Raw genomic sequence first — 26,055 nt, forward strand, 5'->3', positions numbered from 1 at the left:
CTACTTAGCTCTGATTTTACCATGACAGCACTGGAAATAATTTATCACACATCTTGCCAAACATTACGCAATGACCTTTTTATGCAAATTGCTACAAACTTTGGAAATCAATCAGTTGAGTACACGCCATCACGCCAAGATAGAATGAGGAATATATCAAAAATATCAGAAATATATTACAATTCTTGGTGAGGAAGTCATAAGAAATCTTTTAAAAAGTTTGATAGAAAGCTTTGAGGAAAAGTCTGACGAATGGGCAGTTTGCATGCATCCGACAAAAATATTGTGATTGCTAAGGGATCTGTAAAATAAAATATCGCCAGAGGATCACCTCATTTACTCCGCTCATCAAAAAAGCGAGAGATATTTATAAAAAAATGAAGTCAGAAAGGAAAGTGAGATTAAGGTAAATATTTAAAACTATAAGTACAGGGGATGGCCAAAATGTTTGGGATAGGCAACCTTTTTTCTCCCACAAAAAAAAATCAACATGCTGTAACTTTTCATAGAGTGCATAAAAAATCTCAAATTTTGACTGTTTGTCAACCTATTATATGTGCATCATTGGTACAAGTTTGGGCTCAATTGATTAATCTTTCGCAAAGTTAGAACCGTTCGGGTGAAACACTATTTTTCAGACAACTCATTTTTGAGCTGTCATATCTCGGAAACCATTGAACCGAATTGAATAAATTTTTAAACGTTTATCAACAATATATTGATACTTAATACGACGTTATAAAATGTAATATTTTCTCACGGCGAATTAAGTTATACCGGGTTGAAATTTTTACCCATATAAAGGAAAATAAGTCAAATTTACAATACCACACAAAAATTACTAAATGTGTTCTTCCTTCAATCTAAATAGGCTCTAATATATCTGATTAGAGATAATTTGAGAACAGAAGTGGAAAATCTTTGGATATCAACACGAAAATTTATTGACATTGATGTAAAAAAATTACATTTTTTCGAGAAAAATCCAAAAAGTGCCAATCCATGATAACTTTTTTCAACGTTTAAAAAGTACCTATGTTTTAATAGTTAGTGATGCATTTACATATTGTTAGTGTACGTTCAAAATTTCATTCAATTCGGTTCACTGGTTTCCGAGATATAACAGCTCAAAAATGAGTTGCCTGAAAAATAGTGTTTTACCCGAACGGTTCTAACTTTGCGAAAGATTAATCAATCGAGCCCAAATTTGTACCAATGATGCACATATAATAGGTTGACAAACAGTCAAAATTTGAGATTTTTTGATGCGCTCTATGAAAAGTTATAGCATGTTGAACTTTTTTGTGAGAGAAAAAAAAGTTGCCTATCCCAAACATTTTGGCCATCCCCTGAATGTCATGAGGTATGCTTTGGCACTATTATAGGTGCTCCACTAAACAATTTATTGATATGATGTGCTCCGCGTGTCAAAAGGCTGAAAACCCCTGCATTATAAGTCATTATTATAAAAACTGCAAGTATTAAACTTATTGGATATTAAAAAAAAAATCCTTTTAAAATGTATATAAAATCGAAGTACATATAATCGAGGGTCCATTAAATCGAGGTATACCTGTAGTCAAAATCAGTGAATCAAAATTCAACCATCGTGCAACAATAATGACAATGTCGCAACCTGCATTCGTTGCGACAATCCACGCAATGCAACGTAAGTTTGTCCCAACTTGAACAGAATAGGGCAAAGATCTGCAACACGAGTTTAGAGATTTTTAAGCCTTGCATTGTGATTTTCGAGCGGTTACTTCGAGTCGGTAAACACTACAACGCTACTGAAGATAGAGTCTTGTACCATTTGGGCAGGTGTACCTATTTAGGGCACTTGCCGCTATAACTAAGCCAATTTCAAACCGATTGATTCGAATTTTTGTATAGAGTTAGGCACGTACAGTATCTAACTCTGTACAAAAATTCAAATCAATCGGTTTGAAATTGACTTAGTTATAGCGGCAAGTGCCCAAAATAGGTACACCTGCCCAAATAGTACAAGACCCTAGATCATCCAAAAGTTTCGATTTTCGGTTGGTAGTAATTGATTATTCACGAGTTGAAAAGTACGCCACAAATTTAGGCTCCGTTTTGTCTGTAACAAAAATTATCGAGATCATGTCATTATCTGTTACCATTTAGGATAATCAGTAGACGCCGTGTGCCTTCTTTGTTGCTTGTTTTGTGCCTCTTTTGTCTGGCAATTCTCTTCGCTGGCCAAAATTATAAAGGGTATAATGGGTAGATATTTATTACAATATAGTTATTTATGCAACGATTTGCAAAAAGTGTTTTTTTTTTCAGCACGAGTCGTACATTTATCCAACGAGGCTTGCCGAGTTGAATAAATTCGATGAGTGCTGAAAAAATAAAGTTTTGCAACGAATTCCATACAAAATTTTATGCAATGATTTTTTTCATTAAACAAATCATTTGAGTTTAATAATGTTTATAATGCAAATTAGTTGCATTATGAACATTATGCAACTATTGTTCGTTATGCAACTCTTTTCGGTTGCATTATGAACCAGTTCATAAAAGTTGGCCATTATGATACCAAAATGAGATGAATAAAACAGAAAATATGATACTGAATTGCATAAAAACAATTTGCAGTAAAAGTTTCAACCTCGTTGAATGAATTTCATGGTGGTACTTGTTTCAAAGCATTGAGTTTGATCACAGCGGTCACCATACAAAAAATATATGGCAAAAATTGTGAAAAGTGATTAATTTCACTCGAAATCACGGTATTGGATCCCTAACTATAAGCACTAGCGGTGCTGTAATTGCTTATTTTCTAATATGATGAACTTAGGAGCGTTAGGACCTGTCCATAAACTACGTAGACTCTGGGGGAAGAGGGGTCTGGCCAAAATTTACGCTCCATACAAATTTCGAAAATTTTGTATTGTCAGAAGTCTACTGAAACCGAAAATGAGTCTACGTAGCTTGTAAATAGCGTCTCACTAAAAAAAACTGTGTTCTCTGTGTCAATTGATAAAAACAATCCCGTTGAACTCACCTGAAACAATCGCACCGCTTCCTGCAGCTGCTCCATTGTCCGTAAGTTGCCCGTTTCGATGTTCGATTTGGGCAAATAACCAAACTCCATCAGGTAGTTTTGCTGAAATGGACAGAAACACACAAAAAGAACGTCATCAATCGAGCGAAGATTAGAATCGTTTCCGGAATGCAACTCAAATATTCATGGCACAACCCCGTGTGGCACGGATTGATTGGTTGGACGAATCGGACACTATACTGTAGCCAGCAGCATGCAACCATGCAACGCGCATTACTTCCGTTCCATTCAGGACCGGAATGTACGACAGCTAAACATACTCAAAACCGACGACACCCCTTTCCCAGATGCGGAGTAAAATTTTACGACCCTATTTCTTCCGCCACGCTTGCCATCACGAGATCAGATTTGGATCGTTTTCCCGCCTAATTTCGTATTCTTACCATGAAGCAAAACGAGTGGCATGAAACTAACCCGTTTTAAATTGACCAATTCTTATTGCATTTGGTTTCAAAAGCAATGCCCACCATGGCGATCTAAGGAAGTTGAACACTAAGTACAAAAGATATGTAGGTAAGTGCATCAAAACGGGACATTTTCCTTCATCAAAGGAAAAGCTTAAGAGATTCAGTAGGAATAAAAAAGATATCGCGATCCTGCCAGGAGTCGAACCTGGAATCTTCTGATCCGTAGTCAGACGCGTTATCCATTGCGCCACAGGACCATGTTGATACGCAGGAGACTAACACAGCAACGAATTCCACACAGGGGTAGCAGAGAAGCTAACATGCGCACAAAAATACTAGTGAAGGAAATAAACAACATCGGAGAGAGCTGAAATATTTCAACAAAATCTCACGACTACATCCGCACGCTAAAAAAAACTACGGCTTGCTCTGTTATTCGATTTCATGAAAGAGGACGAAACACGTGGAGCAAAGATCGAAAATATTTACCATCAATTAATATCCAATTTGCTAAAATCCTGAATTGATAAATGTGTAAAATCTCGCGTTGCTATTTGATAAACACACATTCGAATGAAACCTGGACGCTCGTCCAATACATCCTCCGTACATGGTGAACATGCTTATGGGTAACAGAGACACGCGAGGTGAAATATTATTAGCGTTCGTATATTCTCACGAGCAGAGCACAGCACAGCGAGCTCATAAATAATTTCCGTTCTCTTGATGTGCATTTAGGTCATGCCGGACTGTTGGTGCAGTGTTGCCACAGATAATTCCATTTCGAATAAGTGGGTTTAAATTTTGAATATAAGTTAAATTAGTTAATTAGGCTAAAGAGTACAGCTTTTCCGTCAGTAAACATAAATAAGAGTTTTCGACAAAATAACAATTTGAATGAAAAAAAAACACACACAAAACTTCATTTCCATTTTTGTTCAATGACCACAGCGAGGGCTACACTTCCGACCCGATCAAAAGTTTGGCGTCACCCCTCAAAATCATGTCATTTTAAGGCCCATATCTCCGCCTATTAGCGTCCGATTGCAAAACTCAAGATCTCATTTAAAAGATAATAAGTCAAAGAAACTTTGAATATGATTTGAATGAAAATTTTTCAAAAATGTTTTTATGTCAACTTAACTCAAAGTTGCCAAATTTATTAAAAAATGAATATAAACTTACGGCAGTGTCGCTGGAAATTGGGTCGACCAAATTTTGAGATGAGAGCGGTAATATAACCTATTTTCTATTAGTTTTTAACTGTTTTTTGCGGAACCTGGCTAAAAATCTGAGAAAAAGTTATTAAGTAAATTAACTCTTGATGTCATCGACCAAAAGATTGGGGTCACCTTCGTAAAATATGGAAATGTGATTTGGTGATATCTTCGTCATATATAGTTCAATCCATTTTATAGTGTACAAAAAAAAAACAGAAATTAAACAAAAACGTCAATTAACCTACTTTAATGAGATTTGTTGTATTAAAGAAGTATGACTGCATCTTATCTTGTTGATTCACACCATTATCACTTTAAAAACATGCTTGTATTCCAAGCTAAATTTTATCCAAAATGTAACTTCAATAAAAAGGACATTTTCAAGAAAGAAAATCCCAAGTTAACCTTACTTGCAAATTTATTGTCATATTTATCCATCCAATTGAAATATTACTAGGGATTAACATTATTCTAAGCCGTATGCTATATTTGATCAGTATCATATGATCCTTCAAACATATATTCATTTCGAAAATATGAATAACAGATGTGAAATAAAATTATATTCTCTAAATTTGTATTTTGTATGAGAACTAATTAGGTATGCTGGTAGTGACCGGAACCATCCGAACTAAGCGTGTAGTCATCCAGCACAGGAGTAATTCTCAGGGATACAAGGATTACGGAGCCACCCCAAAAGAACGGGAAGGTCTTCTGCAGCGGTTGAACGTTCATGGGTGAAACTTCGGGAAGGGCGGTCAATCAAGTTTCGGGCTAGTATGACAACTTTTGAATTCACTGCAGCACCACACTCCAGATTGGTTTTATTGCTATTGTGATGAACTTCTTCCCAGCACATCAAATCTTCAATATTTTCACAGTTTTCTCATTTTTTATTATCCCAAGTAACAATCAGCATGCCTTGAAGATTTATTCATGTTTTATCCTGGTTTTATACGAGCATGTGAAAAACCTAGTTGTTCTATACTAGTTTTATGTGGAAGTTCTTTACTTTGCACCTTTGGCATTCCATAAAACTATCATATAACTTCTGCTATAAACATCGCCATTTAAAGACTTTCAAGTGGTCATGAATTGGTATTATCACTAATTATATGCCAATAAAACTTGCATTTGTGGTTGTTGTCGGAAATATTTCTTTTTGTAAGCAAATAAACAAAACTGTGAGGCAACGCTTAGAACCAACAAAAGATTTCGTGGCCGTATGAAATGCTGTGATAAGACCGTTAGTTCTATCATAAGCTCAGTTATGACCAGCTTAGGAGGGTTAGCCCTATTGGAGAAATCATCAGAAACGCAGAGTTTTATCAGAAAAATATGTCGCCTAGCCGGGATAATTTTTGTAAATACAGAAAAATCATTACTCAATTTTATGATTTCAGGTACAGCGCTTAAGATCCAACTTAACGATTCAACACGTTTCCGTCATATTATTTTCAGAAAAATTACATAATGTTTTTGAAACTCAGCTATGTTGAAAAAACCTTTTTCACGCCCAATTCCACCGAGTATATTAAATGCATTTAACTTCCTATTAATTCACAGTTTGTGTGGCGCGCTTATTTTTTGTCATTATCACAGTCACATTCACCACAAACTTCCCGTTGCATGTCTCCTGACACGTATTAAAATGGAAAAACAAACCTGAATTTCAGACCGGCATCTTTCCAGTTGATGGCTGGATAAATAACCAAGCATAACTTATTGTGATGATCGAACATTGATAGTGAAAAATAATTAAAACAATAATTTGACAAGTCAGAATATGGTTATATTTAGAAGGTTTATAAAACTAAGATACAACTTGAAATCCTAAGCTGGTTTGTATACGAAGTTTTGTAGATCATAATAAGGCTGGGTCAACTAGCCAGATCGTGGACTTTTGGAGGCATAAAGGAGTATTCTCAAGTAGAGTATTTTCAAGTCGGCATCAATGGTTTTATGGTTAGGGTTTTTGAATCGCTAAAAAACTTCGATAAAATCAAAATTGTTCTTCTGCTTAAAACATAGCAGCCCTGAAGACGAATTGAAGTCTTATTCTAAATCGATTCCAAAACACTATGCCCTGAACAAATAGTGTATTCCTGTAGTGCGACGTGTTGAACCGTGGTAGAGTAAAATTACGATTACGGCTATTTTGAAATGGTTATAGTTTGGTAAACATAATAAAGGGGACTTTTTAGTTATAATTTTGAACAAAAGAACGCAGCTACGATGCATCAACCCCATGAAACGGCTGTCATCCACATACAACTGGATTGAAGCCAAAAATATGGTGCTGGACGTGGTGCTGATTTGAATCGGCGGTTGCATAAGGCTGAAAACACAGTGATTTTTTCTGTTGGAGCAGGTGCGACATTCAAATTTAATTGACTTTAGTGTTGTTTTAAATGGGTTAAATGTATTTCCACACTTGTGCGTCTTGTAAATTTAACAAAGAACACTAAACCCCCTGAACAATATGTGAAAATGATCGTTTTTCGCTCACGAATTTATCTTCGCACGACAAAGTTCGCTTCCGCACGTAGCAGATTGGCCAGCAGACTGAAATTTCGTAAACAAACCTGTGGCGCTCCACCAAAAGCGGCGGCTTCAAGAACCAACGCTTTCTTCAGGGGGTTGCGATGCATATAGAAGTCTAGAAAATGACAACTGAGAAGCTGTGGCTGTAAAGGGTAACTCTTGAGAATCTGTACATAGCGTACACAAGAATTTAGAGTTACTCGCAAACGACCTATCTACATTGCTGAAGCATTTAGCAAAAGAACGTCACCGTACATAAAATGTGGCAAAACTAAAGACTTAAACAGCTTTAATTTGATTGCAGTTGGTAAAGCATTTGAAGTGGTTCGAAGCATACGAAGGCATCGGTATATTTTAGAACATTGGGCATTCATATGACCCTCCCACTCGAGATCATTTTGGATAACGAAACCCAGCGTTGTCACTTTTTCAACATATTTTAATCCAAACATTTTGACGCACATTAAAATCTCTGTTTCTAGTTATCATCATAACCTTTGTTTTATCAGGGTTTACAGACAGAAGATTTCTCGTAGACCATTCCAAAATTTTCAAAAGATCCTCATTTAACAACTCGACCATTTCGACAATCGAGAGATCGATAGCCATGGTGTGAATTTCCGCAAACAAATGGATTCGGCGATGTTTAAGAACACTTTTTAAGTCGTTAATGAACAATGAAAAAAGCAGAGGGCCCAAAATAGAACCTTGCGGAACACCAGATAAAATATGGACACTATTTGAGTAACCATTACACTAGTTTACAGCATTTTTGAACTCGGTAAGCTCGGTGTTCATTTTTGGTGTTGGATCATGCCCTGAGTTCGAAAACGCGAAGGAAAAAAAATACAGTAGAGCGGAAATTTTTTCGACTTTCCATACAAGGTTGATGATTTGAAATCGATTTTTGTTCTATTTTTAAGCAACGTCGCTCACTTCACACATCTCATTCTCTGTAATCAATGCTCCGATTGAGCTGAATTTTTCACTGTAACTCGCCTACATATGATATGTCAGATAAACGTTGAGAGAGAATTTTTAGATTGTTTTTTTTTTCTTATTGAAAAAAATACATTTCTTCATATATTTTTGGAAATTTGGCTAAAATTTAAGGAGATCGTCCCTAAAACTCGCCAATATCTTGAATTTCGTCGATCCCAATACAAACCTGCATTCAGATGATCGAATGGTATTGCATTCAGCTTTTAATTTATGGAAAAAGGTTTGAAATTGGTTGAACAAAACGCAAGATATTTGAATTTAGTAAATTCCATATTTTTAAAAGTTGTAATACTCGATATTGAGCATCAACACAAAAACTGCTCTACTTAAAATTTTATAAGCACGTTTTCGAAATCAGTGCTAAATTGTATTTCAAAAATTTTGGTCGTTGACAGAAGTTCACGACTTTCGTTTTATTTTGTAAACTAGTGTTATCAATACAAACATATTGAGACCTACTGGTCAGATATGATTGCATCAAACGAACCGCCGATCTTGAGACCATGAACTCCGAAGTAATCTGTTTAAAAGTTTAGTGTGTGATACCTTATCGAATGCCTTTGAAAAGTCTATCATAAGAAGGAATGCGACACCTCTCTTGTCTATAGCGGTATGTATATCATCGTGTACTTTAAGAAAGGCAGTTGTAGTACTGTGTCCTACTCTAAAACCAGATTGAAATTGTGACAATAAGTTGAAGTTTGACAGATGTTCCTGTTTTTGTGATTTTACCTTCGATAGACTGCTTAGAAAGCTGATAGGTCTGAGGTTGTCAGGAGAATTTCTTGATGCCTTTTTTTCGAATTGGAATCACTTTGGATGATTTCCAACAAAGAGGATATTTCGATGTAGATATAATTAAGTTGAAGATAGAACTAATTTGAGAAACTATGGAAGGAAGAATCAGCCGTATAAACTGGAGTGGAATGTTATCTATACCAATAGCATATGATTTGATAGATTTAATAGCTAAAATAACATCATGATCACTAACCGGCAAAACAATAGTGAGTCTACTCTGTATTCTTCAGGTAATAGGGGGATTCACTTAACAGGGTAAACCGCTTATCAGGCTTGTCCGCACTCAGAGCATGAAAATTCTGCTCTTTTGATTTACACCACCAAAACCATCGTATCAATGCAATCTTCCTACCTTATCTGATAGAAGGATGTTGAAATATCCTAAATGTCATTTTGAACTGTCAAAAAATTGCACCGCAGTGCCACACTGTGCGCGCAAAGAGAATTTCACCCGGGTGAATTCACCCCAGTGATTTTCTCTTTGCACGCTCAGTGCGGCACTGCGGTGCGATTTTTTGACAGTTCCAAATGATATTTAGGATATTTCAACATCCTTCTATCAGATAAGGTAGGAAGATTGCATTGATACGATGGTTTTGGTGGTGTAAATCAAAAGAGCAGAATTTTCATGCGCTCAGTGCGGACAAGCCTGCCGCTTATTAAAGTTGATTCTGATTAAACGTCGCGATCACCAAGGCAATCCTTGATTATTTCATTCGCAATTTCATGAAACATTTCGAATAACAGAAAACATGGCTCACGCAGCAATTTTAACTAGGGGTACTCACTAAACAGATTAAAATGCTGCGTAAGCCATGATTTTCTGCTTATTTGAAATGTTTCATGATTTAATTTAAGTTTAATCAGTTTAGGCTGGTAAGTGAATCCCCCTACTGTTAAGTTATCCCTTTATTGTTTTATTAGATAGAATTCAAATACCAGCTATTATGCCAATCGATTGCAAATGTCTTATGGGGCTAGAAAATTATACATGAAATCAAAGCTCAAACAAGAAGTTTAAACTTCTGCAATACTAGCATCACTGCACCTATCATCACACTCGAGAGTTGAGAGAAAAAGCATGATTCATACGAGACAGGCAGCACACAGTCAAACGGAAGAGCCGTCCTACGTCGATAATGAAGAAACTGGGGGATGTAATTTTAAAATGAATCTCTCTCTACAAACATTCATCGTATATGTTCGTTGTGCATACATCGGCCTTGACATCAGCTGACAGGCAACCGTTTAGTTCTCATTAACAGTTCGACCACCAGAACACATTCGAAATCGTTCCTATCGGAATTAAATGGTTCTTGTAAGAATATTTTAAGAATACTAAGTATGAGTAGTGGAAACATTTCATAATCTGTGTTCTAATTTGAACCTAGGATGATTTTATCTATAGATATGTACTGTGGTTCAATCTACTGTGGCAAATTACGATCCGTTAGCAACACAACCATTCGTTATCTGCTGTTTTTTTGGCTAATGAATTTGTTTAGATTAGTCAACGTAGGTATGTCGTCGTCGGTTCGTTACTAATTTTTTGAAAACACGCTGCTGCAGCGGGTTGGATCTAAATTTTGCAGCATTGGAATCTTTCTGTTAATATTCTTGCTAATCAGTACTGTTGTACTACTAATATAGCGTACAGTATTGCTGGCATTTACAACTGCTACAACACAACAGCACTACTATATTTTGTCGTTTATCTTATAAATTCAGACTTGTTTTTCAACGTCACACAACCCATCTAATCACTTCTACTCAACTAAATTACATAAAGGCCATGTACACCGACGTCCCCGTCTACCTTAAAAAAGATAGGATGTGTCAGAAGTGGGGTTCGAACCCACGCTCCCTTACGGGAACCAGAGCTTAAATCTGGCGCCTTAGACCGCTCGGCCATCCTGACTTGTGTAGCGAGGGGTGATTACAGCGGTACAAGAACCTGGAGTCTTCTCTTGCTAGCATTCGCGTACCGCTGCAAATAGACGGCACACCAATTGGGGAAATTCGGAAAATGCCTTTGGCTGGTGGGACCGCGCCGCTTGATGGGGTGGAAGGCCAAATAAAAACGAAATTTGTCTAATGGAACTCTATTAAGATGATTTAGGGCGAAAGTAACGAAGAAGGGTCGCCATGTAGTTCGCGCTGAGTCAACAACAGAGCTTTGACGATGGGAGGATTCCAATCCTTTCGGGGGTGTTTAGTAAGGAAAAGGGGTGGTTGGATATCGAGAGGGAGAAGTGTCGCCACTAGGCTAGACAAGAACGTGCATCGTACCGCTTCGCCTTTCGTCTTTGTCCACTCGTCGCCCCGAGAAGTTGAATCATTCATTGGGCAGACATAATAAATTTACTTTCTTTATTGAATTGATTTTGTGGTAAGAAATTGGAAGTTGAAAGGGTTGAAGTCAGTTTAAGTATGAGATTTTTGTATTATTTCTGATAATTTGATACTACTATGGTAATTGGGAAGTTCACAGCACCTGAGGATCCACAATGCCTATCGTACCATATCTCAAGCAAACGACAACGAATTCAACCCCACAAGCAGTCGACCTAGCTGCTAATAAAAATCAATTTATTGCAATTGAATTAAGGGGCGCTGGCTGGCGCTCTCGATTGTGGTCGGTCGGTGTACAATTCATTTACTCGTGGCGTCCGCGTCGGGAAAGACAGTCGGCCACCAGTTGATTGCTTCTGCCTAGTGTCTGCCTGCTGCAGTCTATTTACGAACAAGTGGCAAAGTGAAAAGCATTGCAACAACGAACTTCAGCTCAGCCAGGGCCGTCAAGTCGAACCAACAGCCAACGCACCGTTGAACACTACCGGAAGTTTCGGCGATTCCTTTTCGCTCGTCCATCGCTGCTGGTTGGATGGAAAGGATTCCTCCCACAATTATTGAGGAAGAAGCCGTCGCTCACTCTTCAGAGAAGGATGTTTGCCAGCGATAATTGAGGGCGGTGTTGTTGTTTTTTTTTTCTTTCTTTCTTTTACGAAGCAACCAGTAATCTAATGGGTATAGGAATGGCTTGAGAAGGCCGGTCATAGGGTTGGCCAGGACAAAAAAAAACAGAAGCAACAGTTGATGTGGGCTATTCTACCGCTTGATGGTTGAACCTGGGCACGTGGGGCGGTTGCCTGGCGCAAATCTAGTTACCGGTTTCCGGTGCCTTTTGATTGTGGGCAATTCTTTTTTTCTTTTTGCAGAAACTGTTAAGGGTGAGTAGGTTTTTTTCTCGAAGCGATATGAAACGAAACACTTTTTTTATTAGGCGATACAATTCCATACAAAATTCAAAAGTGCTTCGTGAGATCGATACGAAATCGAAATTCAATCGACATTTGCCGAAACGATACGAAGTTTTCGAGTAAGTTTCATAGAATTTTAGCTTTGATTTTTCATCTAAACCATAGGGGATATTCTGTTCAACAGACACCTGGACAGGGAGGTCCAGGTAGTGTGGGGTTAAGGATCGCAAGTATCGAGAAATGATACCGCGTACACAGCGACCTTCCCGTAAGTAAGACTATATTAGCCATCACACACATGGACGTACCGATATGGGGCCTCCGTATGACCCGACCTTTTCTAACCAAGGGCTCGAATCCAACCCAGTAAACCGACGCCACGGCAGCAACGCTACTATTAAGGTCTCCCCGCAGCCAGTTAAGCTCGATTTTGACCACAGGACACCAGTATAACCTACGTATTTAACTTCGAACCCATGGATCTCAAGATTGTCCGGAGTTGTGTCCTCCCAACATGTGGCAAGCATCACACAATGAGCGAAAACGTGGGCACAAGAACAAAACGTGTTCTGCCGTTTCCTCTAAACCAGCACAAACCAGACCCTCGGGAGAAACCGCATGACCGAAACGATATAGATACTGTCGGAAGCAACCATGGCCCGAAAAGATCCAAAAAGGGAATGTTACTTCCCCATGTCACCGGTTAACCCAACTATCTATCCTCGGGATCAACCTGTAGGTGGACCCACAGCCTTTAAGGGTCCCACGTGCGCTGCAATTTGGCCATGGTGGCCAACCTGGCAGTCCTGAGTATGCCTCTTGTGTTGCGCATTTCGAAGCACACTATGTCCTCTCCGAATGCGTTGTGTGATATGGTACGTTACACGCTCGCAACCCTACATACATTACATTAGCAAATAAATAAGTATTCTACTCTCCAGCTTACCACGGTAGCTTTAACTACTTGGCGCTGTACCCCAAGCCGGGCCCCATACCTTAGTATGGACGAGGTGACACTAGCCAGAAGCTTGCGCTTCGGGCATACACTGCAGAGCTATTGGACATCATCCGGAAGAGTATCACTATAGCTGGTATGGAGGCTCTTTGCAGGCATATCCAACCGAAGGTAACTTATCGTCGATCATTCCCCCCAAGTGTTTGGCGCTTCGAGGTGATATTGCAAATCGCCTACACTGATGACTGCTTGCTGCTCCGACTTTGGGTTGTTCCAAACTTTGTGGTGACCCAATTCCAGTCCATAATTGCGACCGAGTGTAGGCAGCAGTCAATTCCACTTCTTCGATCGATTCACCTCAGACCTTCAGCGGAATTTCGTCAGCAAAGCCGACGATCTTCACATCCACCGGGAACTCTAACCTCAATACCTCATCTTATATGACATTCCATAACACCGGACCAAGGATAGAACCTTGCGGGACAACTGTGGTTATGCGACAGTACTTCCGATCCACATCTGTGTCGTAAACTAGTACTCGATTCCGCTTTCCCCAGACGCAGGAGCACATCCCTTACATCCATAATCACTACTGCACAGTTGCGAATCTCTGTCCTCTTACACTGGAGCGCTATCTCGGCTGTCTTTGTAACCGACAGCAAAGCGTCTACGGTCGACCTCCCCTTCCGGAAGCCGAACTGGATGCTCGGGAGACCTTTTACACCCTCGGTGTGCCTCAACATTCTATTGAGGATGATCTTTTCTCCTCATCGCCAGCCCTCTGCTCATCGCCAGCCCCAGTCCCCAGGCTACCCTACGAAAGGGGGCCAAGGACTAGGATCATGACTTGGAAGAAGCCCCTCGATCCCCTCCTGGATATTATAACTTGATTTTCAACAGTATTAGATAAAGCAGGATGGCACGTTAAAGGCTGGGTATGCTGCACAATACAGATCCCGTTGTGATCTACTAGCCTCTGCCCAGCAACTCCTATCCCTACCTCCGCGTGGTACCGGCAGAAAAGCACGAGCACCCTTAGGGAAAATCAGGTAACCAACCCCGGCTGATCAACATCCCAGTGCCAGGGAAGGATTCTATGGTCAACTGTGCACTATGGTCCTCCAGAAAGTAGGGGGTTGGTGTCAGGCCCTACGAGCCAGCCGTAAAAAAACCATTGTAACGGAAAATCAGCAACAGAATAATACGAACCGAGACCAACGACCCCAGCGAATAAAAAGGACTTGCGATTGGAACAGCTGGGAACAGCTTTCATCGTGATGGGGGATATGCAGAGGCGCGTTATCTGTTGGTGGCCGATCGACGAAAGAATGTGCAGGTTGAGGATCAAGGGCCGATTCTTCAACAGCATAATAAACGTGCACAGTACAGCACACAATCCGCAAGCACTGATGATGACAAGGACGCATTCTACACGCAGCTCTAACGCGAGTACGACTGCTTCCCAAGCTACGACTCATTGATTTCGCCGCCTCAAAAAATATGGCCATACGAAGAACCTTTTTCCAACACAGCCTCCCTTATCGTTACACCTGCAGATCACCACAGCAGACGGAATCTCAAATCGACCACGTTCTGATTGACGGACGGCACTTCTCCGACATTATCGACATTAGGACCTATCCCCAAGTAACACACATGTTATATAAAAGTTACGACAGCGCAAGTTTTGGTTGTATAGAAGTTTATTTTACGTTATTTCAACACAATGTTAGAATTACGTAAAAAAAACTTCTATACAACCAAAACTTGCGCTGTCGTAACTCTATTATAACATGTGTGTTGCTTGGGATCGTGGCGCCAACATCGACTCCGACTACTATCTGGTGATGGTCAAACTGCGCCCAAAGCTCTCCGTCATCAACAATGTACGGTACCGGCGAGCGCCACGGTACAACCTAGAGCGACTGAAACAACCGGAGGTCGCCTCCGCATACGCGAAGAATCTTAAGACCGCGTAGCCAGAAGTCGACTTCGATGAGGCCCAGTGCTTGCAAAATGAAGCGTTTTCCTCCGGACGAATCAAAACTTGCTCCTCTTTGACCGACGCTGCTCAAACCAGAGCGGTAGCTGTATACGTTCATTGACTAACATGCTTCAGAAGCAAGTGGGAGCATGAGCAATCAAATTTATTACTGAGAGTGAGAAACGGTGGTTCATATGCGTGGTGGCTCTCTGAATCTTTCTCTTCGCCGGCGTATACGGCAATGAATATACTTTGTTTTTATCCCGTTATTACAGTGCAAATAACATAAACTCAAATTAAATCGATTACAATAGTCACGTACAACATTCCCATACCAACAGAATGATTGTTTTCACAAGTTTTAAGCAACAAATAAAGCCACTGAATCATTTTCCCATCTTCACACTCACCGCAGCAACTGAGTATGAACGATCGCCAGTCAGTTTGCTTCATAAGTAAACCGACCGATGAGGAACAGCAGTCGCATTTGGTTCGGGTTTCCTTCGCTCCCTTTGCGTATTCGTTCGTAGTGGTTACTGGCGCTGATAACTGGTCGTTTGATTCATATTCACTCAAATTCAAGCGCTGATGAGGCCCCTCTAGAGGAATGCTGAAGTACAGTGAAAGCAGCAATCAACGACACAGCCGAGAGCACCATCGGGTTCGTGAAACGGAATCGACGGAACGAATGGTTCGACAAAGAATGCAGAACGATTTTGGAGGAGAAAAGCGCAGCACGGGTGGTAATGCTGCAGTAACGGACCCGACAGAATGTGGAACGTTACAAACAGGAGCGAAAGCAGTAGACCCGGCTCTTTCGGGACAAAAAAGCGCCGCCAGGAAACACGGAAGTTCTACCAGAAGCTCAACGCATCCCGCAACCGCTTCGTGCCGAGAGCCGAAATGTGCAGGGATAAGGACAAAGGTCTCTTGACGGGCGGAAGTGAGGTGATCGAAAGGTGGAAGCAGCACCTGAATGGCGTGGAGTACATAGGCACGGGAGACCCCGGCAACGGAAGAAACGACGCTGCCAGTGCAACGGAGGACGGAAATGAACCAACTCCCACGCTGAGGAAAGTTAAGGATGCCATTCATCAACTCAAAACCAACAAAGCAGGTGATAAGGATGGTATCGCAGCTGAACTCATCAAGATGGTCCCCGAAAAGTTGGTCACCTATTTGCACCGGCTGATAGTCAGGATCTGGAAAACCGAACAGCTACCGGAGAAGTGAAAGGAAGGGGTAATCTGCCCCATTAACAAGAAAGGTGACCATTTGGAATGTGAGAACTTCAGGGCGATCACTATTTTGAATGTTGCCTACAAAGTGCTATCCCAGATCATCTTCCGTCGTCTATGAGCTATAACGAATGAGTTCGTAGGAAGTTATCAAGCCGGCTTCATCGACGGCCGGTCGACAACGGACCAGATCTTCACCGTACGACAGGTCCTCCAGAAATGCCGAGAATACCGGGTCCCAACGCATCACCTGTTCATCGACTTCAAAGCGGCATACGACAGTATCGACCACGCAGAGCTATGGAGAATCATGGACGTAAACGGCTTTACTGGGAAGCTGACTAGACTGATTAAAGTAACGATGGACGGTGTGCAAAACTGCGTAAGGGTTTTGGGTGAACTGTCCAGTTTTCAGTTCATTCGAATCTCACCGGGGAACACGACCGAATCCATCTGGGTAGTAATGTTACGATAGACGGGGATACCTTCAAGGTGGTGGAGGAATTCTTCTACCTCAGATGCTTAGTGATGGCTGACAACAATGTGAGGCGTGGAATTCAAAGAAGCATAATCAGCGGAAGTCCTACTACGGGCTCCAGAAGAAACATCCACACACCAAATGCACCATGTGCTAATAAGACCGGTGGTTCTCTACGGACACGTGACATGGACGATGCTCGAGGACGACCTGCAAGCACTCGGAGTTTTCGAGCGACGCGTGCTAAGGACGATCCTCGGCGGTGTGCAGGAGAACGGCGTATGGAGGACAAAATGAACCACGAGCTCGCTGCACTCTATGGTGAACCCAAAATCCTAAAAGTGGCTAAAGCAGGATACGGTAGGCAGGGCATGTTGCAAGAATGCCGGACAATAACCCTGCAAAGTTGGTGTTCGCTACTGATCCGGTTGGCACAAGAAGACGTGGAGCGCAGAGAGCACGATGGGAGGACCAGGTGGAGCGTGACCTGGCGAGCATTGGGCGCGACCGAGCATGGAGAGCGGCAACCACAAACCGAGTATTGTGGCGTAGGTACTATTGTTGATTATGTCTTGTCTTAAATGTGATGTTGAGTAAATAAATGTACAGTGTCGGACAAAACAATAAGACCACCACCCATTTTTCATACAAAATGGTCAAGTTTGACGATGTGATACTCGTTTTCTAGTAAACCGATTTGGCTGAAACTTTGACAGTCGCCATGCAGTTACGTGAATTTTGATTTGTGTTTAATTGATTGAGTTCTGTTCACTACATCAAAAGTTACAGATATACGTAACGACAAAATAATAGGACCACTTTCAGATTGCCATTACCAAAGGATATATGTGAGTATCTGATAGTTGATGATTGATAAGCAAGTACTAAAATTAAGGATGCCATTTAAACTTGGGGACATTTATATTGAATTGACCACAAATAACCATCATAAAAATTTGATGTTAGAATTTTGTCGCACCGTATATCTGTAACTTTGAAAGTAGTGAACAGAACTCAACCAATTCAATACAAATCCAAATTCCCGTAATTTCATGTCGACAGTCAAAATTTCAGCCAAATCGGTTTACTAGAAACCGAGTACCATATCGTCAAACTTGGCCATTTTGTATGAAATAGGACCGGTGGTCTTATTGTTTTGTCCGACACTGTATGTACCCTATGTATGTTAATGTATATCGGTCATCAGATGCGCAATACGGCCTACTTCACGACGAGTTTCGTGATTTGAAAAGTTTGGTTTCCGCTGAATTGCCAATAATTATTGCCGAATCTGATGAAATAAGTTTCACGCTAGACTATTACTTAGCAGTAATTTGGTCGAATGTAATTAATTGCCAAACAATAAACTCTGCGGCAGACATTTATAAATGAGCAAATCATTCTCAATTGACTTCGCAGGATTGAATATTGAATGGTCATGGCTGGCTGCATACTTCTGTGCAGTTAGAAATTAGCAGGTGTCAAGCGTAAGCCCCAAATAAAGACCAGTAGAGACGTTTTTTTTACTCAGTTTCCTTCACATAGGGTATTGGCTCCCTTCTTAAGCATGTGGCTCCTATTTTCATCCTACGAAAAACAAAGGATTGAAGCGCTGTTTGTTTTGTTTCTTATTTTTGTATTTTTGTTAGAAGTAAGCACCCATGAAAACAAAAAGAACGGAATCAATCGGTGCCGTAATCGCTTGTTTTCGAATAGGATGAATATGGGAGCGTGAGATTAATGATGGAACACATACCCTATTTACGTATAGTATGGTATGGCAGGACCATTTGGGCAGCTGGTCCTATTTTGATTATATCTCATTAAATGTTATACCAATTGACTTGTTTTTTTTTTTGTACACAATGAGATATGTACAATATCTAGCCATGCACAAACATCCAATTCAATTGCTATGAAACTTACTGAGTTAACAGCGGAAAGTGCTTAAAACAGGACACCCTCCCCAAAAGGTCCCGCATCCTGGTGTATTTCGTTGTTCTGATTTTGTTTTAAATAAATCCACGCAAACCGACACAAAAGCATAAGAAGAACGTTCAATATCGTCGTCTGACCACCAATCGACCCATCGATCTCTACGGGTTCGGGTCACGTACTGTTTACTTCTGGCTTTTTGCGTTGCAACCCTTTGGCACGTAATTGAACACACGCGACGCGACTCAGTGTGTGCAGACGAAGAAGATTGCCACCGTCATTGCACGGCCGTTCCCAAACGCGCGACGACGTCGGGACGGATGTGCATTTCCTATGGTCAACTGAATTGGTTGGTGATGGACGTGTGACGGTTGAAGATGATTCAGTCACCCATCGGTGAAGGACAAAAAACTGCATTCAACTGTTAAAATTTGAAGTTTCCTGCGATTAGGGGTACCTTGAAACTGCACAATGTTCGCCAATCATGCCAGTGAATCAATAAATTCGACTAGGTCATCGATGAAACCTATTGAATGCAGGTCTTCATGTATACAACCCAAGTCATTAAATCTAAACTATTTTGGAAGATTATGAATAGCTCACCAAAATAAAAGTAATGCAGTACTGTGTTCGATGTATCATTGTAACAAAATAACACAACTTGTAATTATTTTGTATTCCCCATCTAGTCGGGTTTCCTCACTCAAAGCACTGAGTTGATTTATGCTAAAACATCTCTTTTTAAATGCTAAGTTTCAATTTATAATCTTCAGTTCATGACATAAAGGAGATTCCAGTGTAATGTGTATTGATGATGCATAGCATAAGAATTCATTTAAATCAAAATTTCATAGTTTCATAGATTCAATCCATATTCCATCACAAAAGTACCAATCTGCTTCAACCTAAATTTTTCTTAGAAAAAAACGTCCTCCTACCGACACTCCAGAAAGACATCGACTTCTTTTACTGTTGTCAGGAGTAATCAACTTTTATTGTTAGCGACCAAGTAAGACTTTGAGAACAAAACTTCCAACAAGTGTCAGGACAGCCAATTGGGACCAAACGCATTCTGAAGACCACCATCAGTCAGCCAGTCAGCATCAGTATTGATTCCAATCGAAAAACAATGGACTATTGAACGGGGGTGTCAATTTTACTGCTTTACGAGACTATTGAACCGACAAAACCATCAGACATTTTACGATGTGAAAAACTGGAAGTTTTTTTCCTTTCTTCGCTGATATCGCTCACTTCGAATGGGATCCCCACATGTTCATGTAACACCACTTACTTACTTCATGCGAAAACAGTTTTTTTTTTCCTGCGAGAAAAATAATTCCCCTGAAGGCATCCCATGCATCAATTGCTTGTTACAATCATCGCAGGAATCAGCCAGTGGTGGTACTATCCGCACCAGGATCCTCCCGCCAGCACCAAATCAAATCGATACGCTTGAACATGGGTGCGAGCGAACACGAGGATGCCGGCGAAGACCGATGCAAAACCCCGCTTGCACTGAATGTTTCTTGTTATTTAACTTTATTACATCGTTTTTCACAGCCAGCCTTGAGACCAACAGATGCGGAAATGCATCGCGCGCTTTGAATACCCTAGCCCTGGCAGGCGGGTGGAGTCAAAGTGACAGCAATAATCACATCCCGGTGATCTTGTTACATGAACAATACCATTATTGAAGGAAGCTCCTCGTTTTTCCACCATTCGAACGAGGGAAAACTGACTATACACACTCGGGGAACACTACTGAGCGAAGCCCTTTCAATGAAGAAAAAAAAAAACACTTGGATTGGCAAATTGTTGATGCTAGTTTTTTTTTTGCTTTGCTCCTTCGAATGGCGACGGTTTTATTTTCCTTCTCTCGACCAATTTGTTTTCCGATGCGATTCGATGGGTGCCATAAAATGGCGAGCGGGAATAATAAAAATGAATGACCAACAGCTAGGTTTGGGGTTTCTTTTTCTCTAGCTCTTGGAAGTTTGTACAAAAACCGTTCTGTCGTGACCCTTGAGGGAAAATGCATGAAAAAGTTGATAAGAAGTTTGAATTTTGTGGAAATCTAGGAAAATATGTAGGGTATGTGCACCCTACTTCAGCCAATGTCCCCATGTTCAACCTATTCTGAAAACGAGCGATTACGGCACTGATTGATTGCGTTCTTTTTGTGTTCATCCTATGTATGTGAACAGTTGCGATTTAATTCTTCTATGAATACCTGCACAGGGATCTCTAGTTCTTCCATGAACTGTTTCAAAAGTTTCTTTAAAAAAAAGAATTCCGCCAAATTTTTTTTTCAGCAGGATTTCCTTCAAAAATTCCTCCAATTAGTCGTCATGGATATTTATTAGAGTGGGTCAACGTTGTATGGAGAAACTTTAAATTTGATCGTATCAACCCCGAACAAAGCTTTTTCAATCTATATCAGCTTCCAAAACAACTGTGCAAAATTTAGGAGCGATTGGTTGCGTCCCTGTATTTCGCATTGCGATTGAAATTTGTATGGAAGTTAGTATGGAAGAACGTACTTTTTTGCATTTTTCTCATAAATTGAAATTTTTCGACGATCTAGCCAATGACGTTAAAGAATAGCCTAGGATATGCCGAAAAACTTTGCCGAAGACCGCAAAATGATCCGACGCTTGTGAAAAAAGTTATTCGCCTGATAATTTAGGCCAAAATTTTTATTATTGATTTTATTCCTTTACAGGGTGCGTGCAATATTTTTGCACTAAGTCATATCGTAATCATAAAACACGTTGTTGGAACCACCCTAGAGTTAAGTCCAATTTGTTCTCTTCAACTACTCTCATGTACTAAAATTAACGATACCAATAGCCATCCCATTTGTTCCAATGTCAAGGTCATAATAGCCAGATATTAGTCTTCCTTATCACTAGCCTTCGGCTAGTGAGAGAAATCCGATTTTGATCTACGTTCGGATAGGCCTTTTAGATTCTCTTTCTACTGAATTTCCATATAATGCTATATGCAAACCAGAATCGAATGAGTTGAAATAAACCGCAGAACAGAACACATTTCTGTAACGTATTTCGTTCGCCCGCAATAAACTTCGTTCCACAGTAGTCCGTCCCAAGTAAAACGTGTCGTGTCGGTTTGAGTGCAGTGAAAGAACGATCCCAAACACTCCGTCGGTCTCCCAAACTCCGCCGCGGTTACATTTTTGGTCCTGGTCGAGCCGGATCAACCGTTTAATGCCTCTCGAAAAAACGGTAATCGATTCGGACAATTCGATTCGCGGTTCGGTGTACTATCGAGGAGTGAACATATACCGCACGTCACGTGACGTCGTACAGTGACTACAAGTGACTATTGCAAGTGAGATTGCGAAGATTGCCTGCCCCAGAGCAGCATAATTACAGTGCGCGTAAGATCGATCGTTTATTAACATCGATCTCGTTAGTGTCGTTCGAGTATAAGCTGCGATTCCCGAGGTGTTGCAATCCAACGTGCTTCCAGCGTGGTCCCCATTGTGCGAGCAAACCACGCCGGCTTGGCTTGGGTCTGCATTGTGCTGCACCGGACAATAGGACGTCGGTCAACGGCGTCAGATAGCCACGCTACTGTGAGTAGAAGGGTTCTTTGGTTGACGAATTGATATTTTATTTGCGAGAAAACTGATAGTGGCTATTGCTTCGTTGCTTTCATCCCGGGTGAGCGTTTTGGTTGGTAGCTAGGTGCTCTGGCTTTCAAATTGGTCGGTGGTTTCGTTTTGAGCATAGGTGAGGAGTTGAGCGATTGATTTCGATCGTCCAGGTGTGGAAAATGTCGCCGAGCTTGAGGACACTTTCCCGCCAAGAGCGGTTCTACTTGGACACCATGATCAATTTGAAGCATTTTGTGGAGAATTTTACGGCTGAGCGCGATAGAGGACAGCTCGAAGGATGGAAGCAACGAGCGGAGGCTTTGTACAGTGACTTTCAGGCCAATCGATTAAAAATTGAGCTGTACGGCGATGAAAGTGATAGGCTCGAAACGGATGAAGAAGGCATGAGAGTTACGGAAGAAGCCAATCGCGTCATTCGACAGGGGTTCGAAAACGATTTTGTACGGGTCCACAGTTTTCTCACTAGAGAACTTCGCAAATTTTCCGCAGGAACGCAAGCAATTGTCCCTTCTACCTCTAGAGGCAGTGTAAATGTTCCCGATAACGCCTTCTCTCGTATCAAGCTCCCAGAAGTTAAACTCCCAACATTCTCTGGGTGCGTTTCGGAATGGATCACGTTCCGAGATACTTTCAAATCTCTCATAGACTCGAATCCCCAGCTATCGCCTATCGACAAGTTATCGTACCTTGTCGCTTCCCTTTCCAAAGACGCCAAAAGGGTTATCGAATCCGTCGAGCACACTGCTGCCAATTATTCTGTCGCTTGGACCTTGTTGGAAAGGCGATTCGACAACAAGAAATTAGTCGTGAAAACCTACATTGATTCCCTATTCGCGATCGAGCCTATGAAGAGAGAGTGCTACGAGTCTCCTATGCACCTGGTTGATGATTTCGAGCGAAACCTGTGCATGATTGACAAGATGGGCATTCCAACGAAAGGATGGAGTGTGTTGTTGGCACACATGGTCTGTAGCCGACTGGATCCGTCCACACTTAAGCAGTGGGAAGCTCACCACCGATCAACAGAGGTTCCCAAATACGAAGATCTAATCCAGTTTCTTCGTACTCATCTTACGGTGCTGCAATCGCTGCCGCCGTCGAAGTCTCGCTCGTTCGAACCCGCTAAACCGGAATCGTTCCGGTCACACAAATCCAAAATAAATACAGTCCACACAGTTACTACAGTTAGTCCGTCAGCTGGTGCGTGCCCGTTCTGTTCGAAACCGTCCCACTCTCCCTTCAAGTGCGAGGTGTTCCAGAAGTTGTCAGTCGTCCAACGTTTCGAGCAGGTCAAGAAGAAAAACCTCTGCATCAACTGTTTCTCCTCCTCCCACCTACTTAGAAATTGCTCTTCCAGTGCATGCAGAGTATGTAGCCAGAAGCACCACACCATGCTCCACCAACAATCGCAAGATCGTTCGTCCACCCCGACAAAACCACCCACTTCCGCTTGTAACGTTCCAATCTGTTACAGCAGTCTGCGACTTAAGCGCCACCTTCTAAAGTTAGAAGGGCCGAAGACTGTGATCTAATCCCGGCATGAGATTCCTCTACTCAAGGCAGGTTATAGTTATTCCAGATGACAAAGTTACTAATTTGAACGAACCAACTAAGCCAACTCAATCACGTCCCAAACTCAATACGCCTCCCACACAGTCGAGGAGAGCATGTGTCTCGGCTAAAATACAACCAATTCGTTCAACGTCACAAGCTATAGCGCGCGAAGAAAAAGGTGGAATTCCACTAAATTAGAAGTAATTTTCAAAACTCATTTATTCACGCAATCCAAATCAAATTACATCAACCTTTTCTTGAGTTTCACAAGATTCTGTTAATGAGTTTTCTGGCGCCTTTTAAATTGACTTGTGACGTCACGTCAAAACTAATTTTATGCTTATAATTTTAGGTAAGCTTAGTTTTCTCTAGAGAAAAGTTCTTCGTGCACAAAAAAGGAGAAATATCTGACCTTGATACGCCGGGCCGAGGTCCCACGTCGTCCTCTGGGGTCGTCAGCAAAAGGATCTACTCACCAAACGATTCTCTTCAAAGCAGTTCACGTCGAAGTCCGAATCCGACCCGCGCGTGCGATTATCTTCAGGGTAGATATGTCCCCGGAATGGTGGAGTATCGAGCCGTTTTACGTAGCTCCTATCGCACAACTAGCTTGGACGGGTACCCGATTCGGATCTGGATGGACGAGGATTCGGTTACCTGTTATCCGTGCCGACGTGTCTCGACTAACAGTCGAGCAGTTCGAAATGATCCGCACCGATGACCAACGGGCCTTGAAGTATGCTTGAAGTTCGGTGGCAGGGACTCTTGAACGGAAATGGTCCAGCACTCGCTTGTGTTACGGTTGGGCAGTTTAGCAAATCCGGGTCCTAGGTCCCAGGAGTACGGTGACAAAACACGTGGTCGATTCAACGTAACGTCCACTGGCGTCTGCTTGGCCTCACGGGCTTGGATTTTGGCCACTACTGCTTCACCGGCACGAACTGACCCACACTGGCTGCCCTCGTTGAAGGGCTTGGCCTAATCAACGAGTTATTTCATTACTTCACACGTGGTCTTCAATCACTAATCTTCACTAGTAGGTCGAATAAAAGCTTACCTTATTCAAGTCTTACACAAAGGCACAGTGTAGACTTTGATCCTTTTCACTAGAAAAAATCTAATAGAACTCAAAAAAAGAACTAGGAGATATTTCATATTAATTCACTTTTTAAATTCTAATCCAATTCGCGTTCATACTTCGAGTTTAATTTTAAAACTGCTCGACTTATCGATAAAAATATCGATAGAGTAATATTCACCACTTTTGATTTTTATGAACTTTACTAGTTGAGAACTCCACCAGAAATGATGGTCGATCGCGTCTGGATTGATTAGTTATTTCAGCTTACGACGCAATTTCCCATACGATCATGTACTGAGAGCTTACAAAGTATACGCGGATTGGAAAATGGATTATTGAGAATTTAGCTCTTTAATCAGTTCAAATTTTTCTCTACTGCGCAATTTCTGGACGGAATTTTCCATTTTCATAGGAATTCGAGCAGCAAGCTGATGCGCCTAAATGTAGACCTGCACAAGTTTTAAATGTTATAATTTTCTTCATGCCTTTTTGAATCACAGGTACCTCGGATTGTTCATAGGTGGCGCATAGCTAAATGAAAGCTTTTAAAAACTTGCAGACATATGCGTAAACACGCTAAGAAAAGTTTTATCTTTTTTTGTAACATATTTTAAGGGCATTAAAATATAAAATACAATTTCTTTTAAAAGGGAACGAAACCATCGTTACACGCTGTCAGTTCGCAATCGTTGTCGTCACCCTCGGGCAATCAAACATGCCCATCGAACCAACCCTCACACTCTCGAACTTCGCTGTCAGCGGAAGCACAATCGCCATCAGCCAACGCCTCTACGCTCGTCTCCACCACCCTCGTCGGAAGTTCCCGTACTGTTCCTGCCACTGTGTTGCTGCAGACTGCTGT

At 41.2% G+C, this 26,055-nt stretch overlaps 1 protein-coding gene and 2 non-coding genes across 3 annotated transcripts in view; all 3 read right to left on the reverse strand.

The window, feature by feature from the left end:
- The window catches only part of LOC109418850 (matrix metalloproteinase-2-like), a 513,298-nt gene that overhangs the window by 374,079 nt on the left and 113,164 nt on the right, over window positions 1-26,055 (reverse strand). Inside the window, exon 2 of the mRNA XM_019693088.3 lies at window positions 3,032-3,133. Coding sequence (XP_019548633.3) covers window positions 3,032-3,133 — 102 coding nt within the window. The remainder of the gene's footprint in view (window positions 1-3,031; window positions 3,134-26,055) is intronic.
- Window positions 3,683-3,755, reverse strand: Trnar-acg (transfer RNA arginine (anticodon ACG)). Its single transcript has one exon. It is a non-coding gene; the product is annotated as a tRNA-Arg (tRNA).
- Window positions 10,900-10,983, reverse strand: Trnal-uaa (transfer RNA leucine (anticodon UAA)). Its single transcript has one exon. It is a non-coding gene; the product is annotated as a tRNA-Leu (tRNA).

Source organism: Aedes albopictus, chromosome 3 (assembly GCF_035046485.1).
Source record: "Aedes albopictus strain Foshan chromosome 3, AalbF5, whole genome shotgun sequence".
Lineage (NCBI taxonomy): Eukaryota > Metazoa > Arthropoda > Insecta > Diptera > Culicidae > Aedes > Aedes albopictus.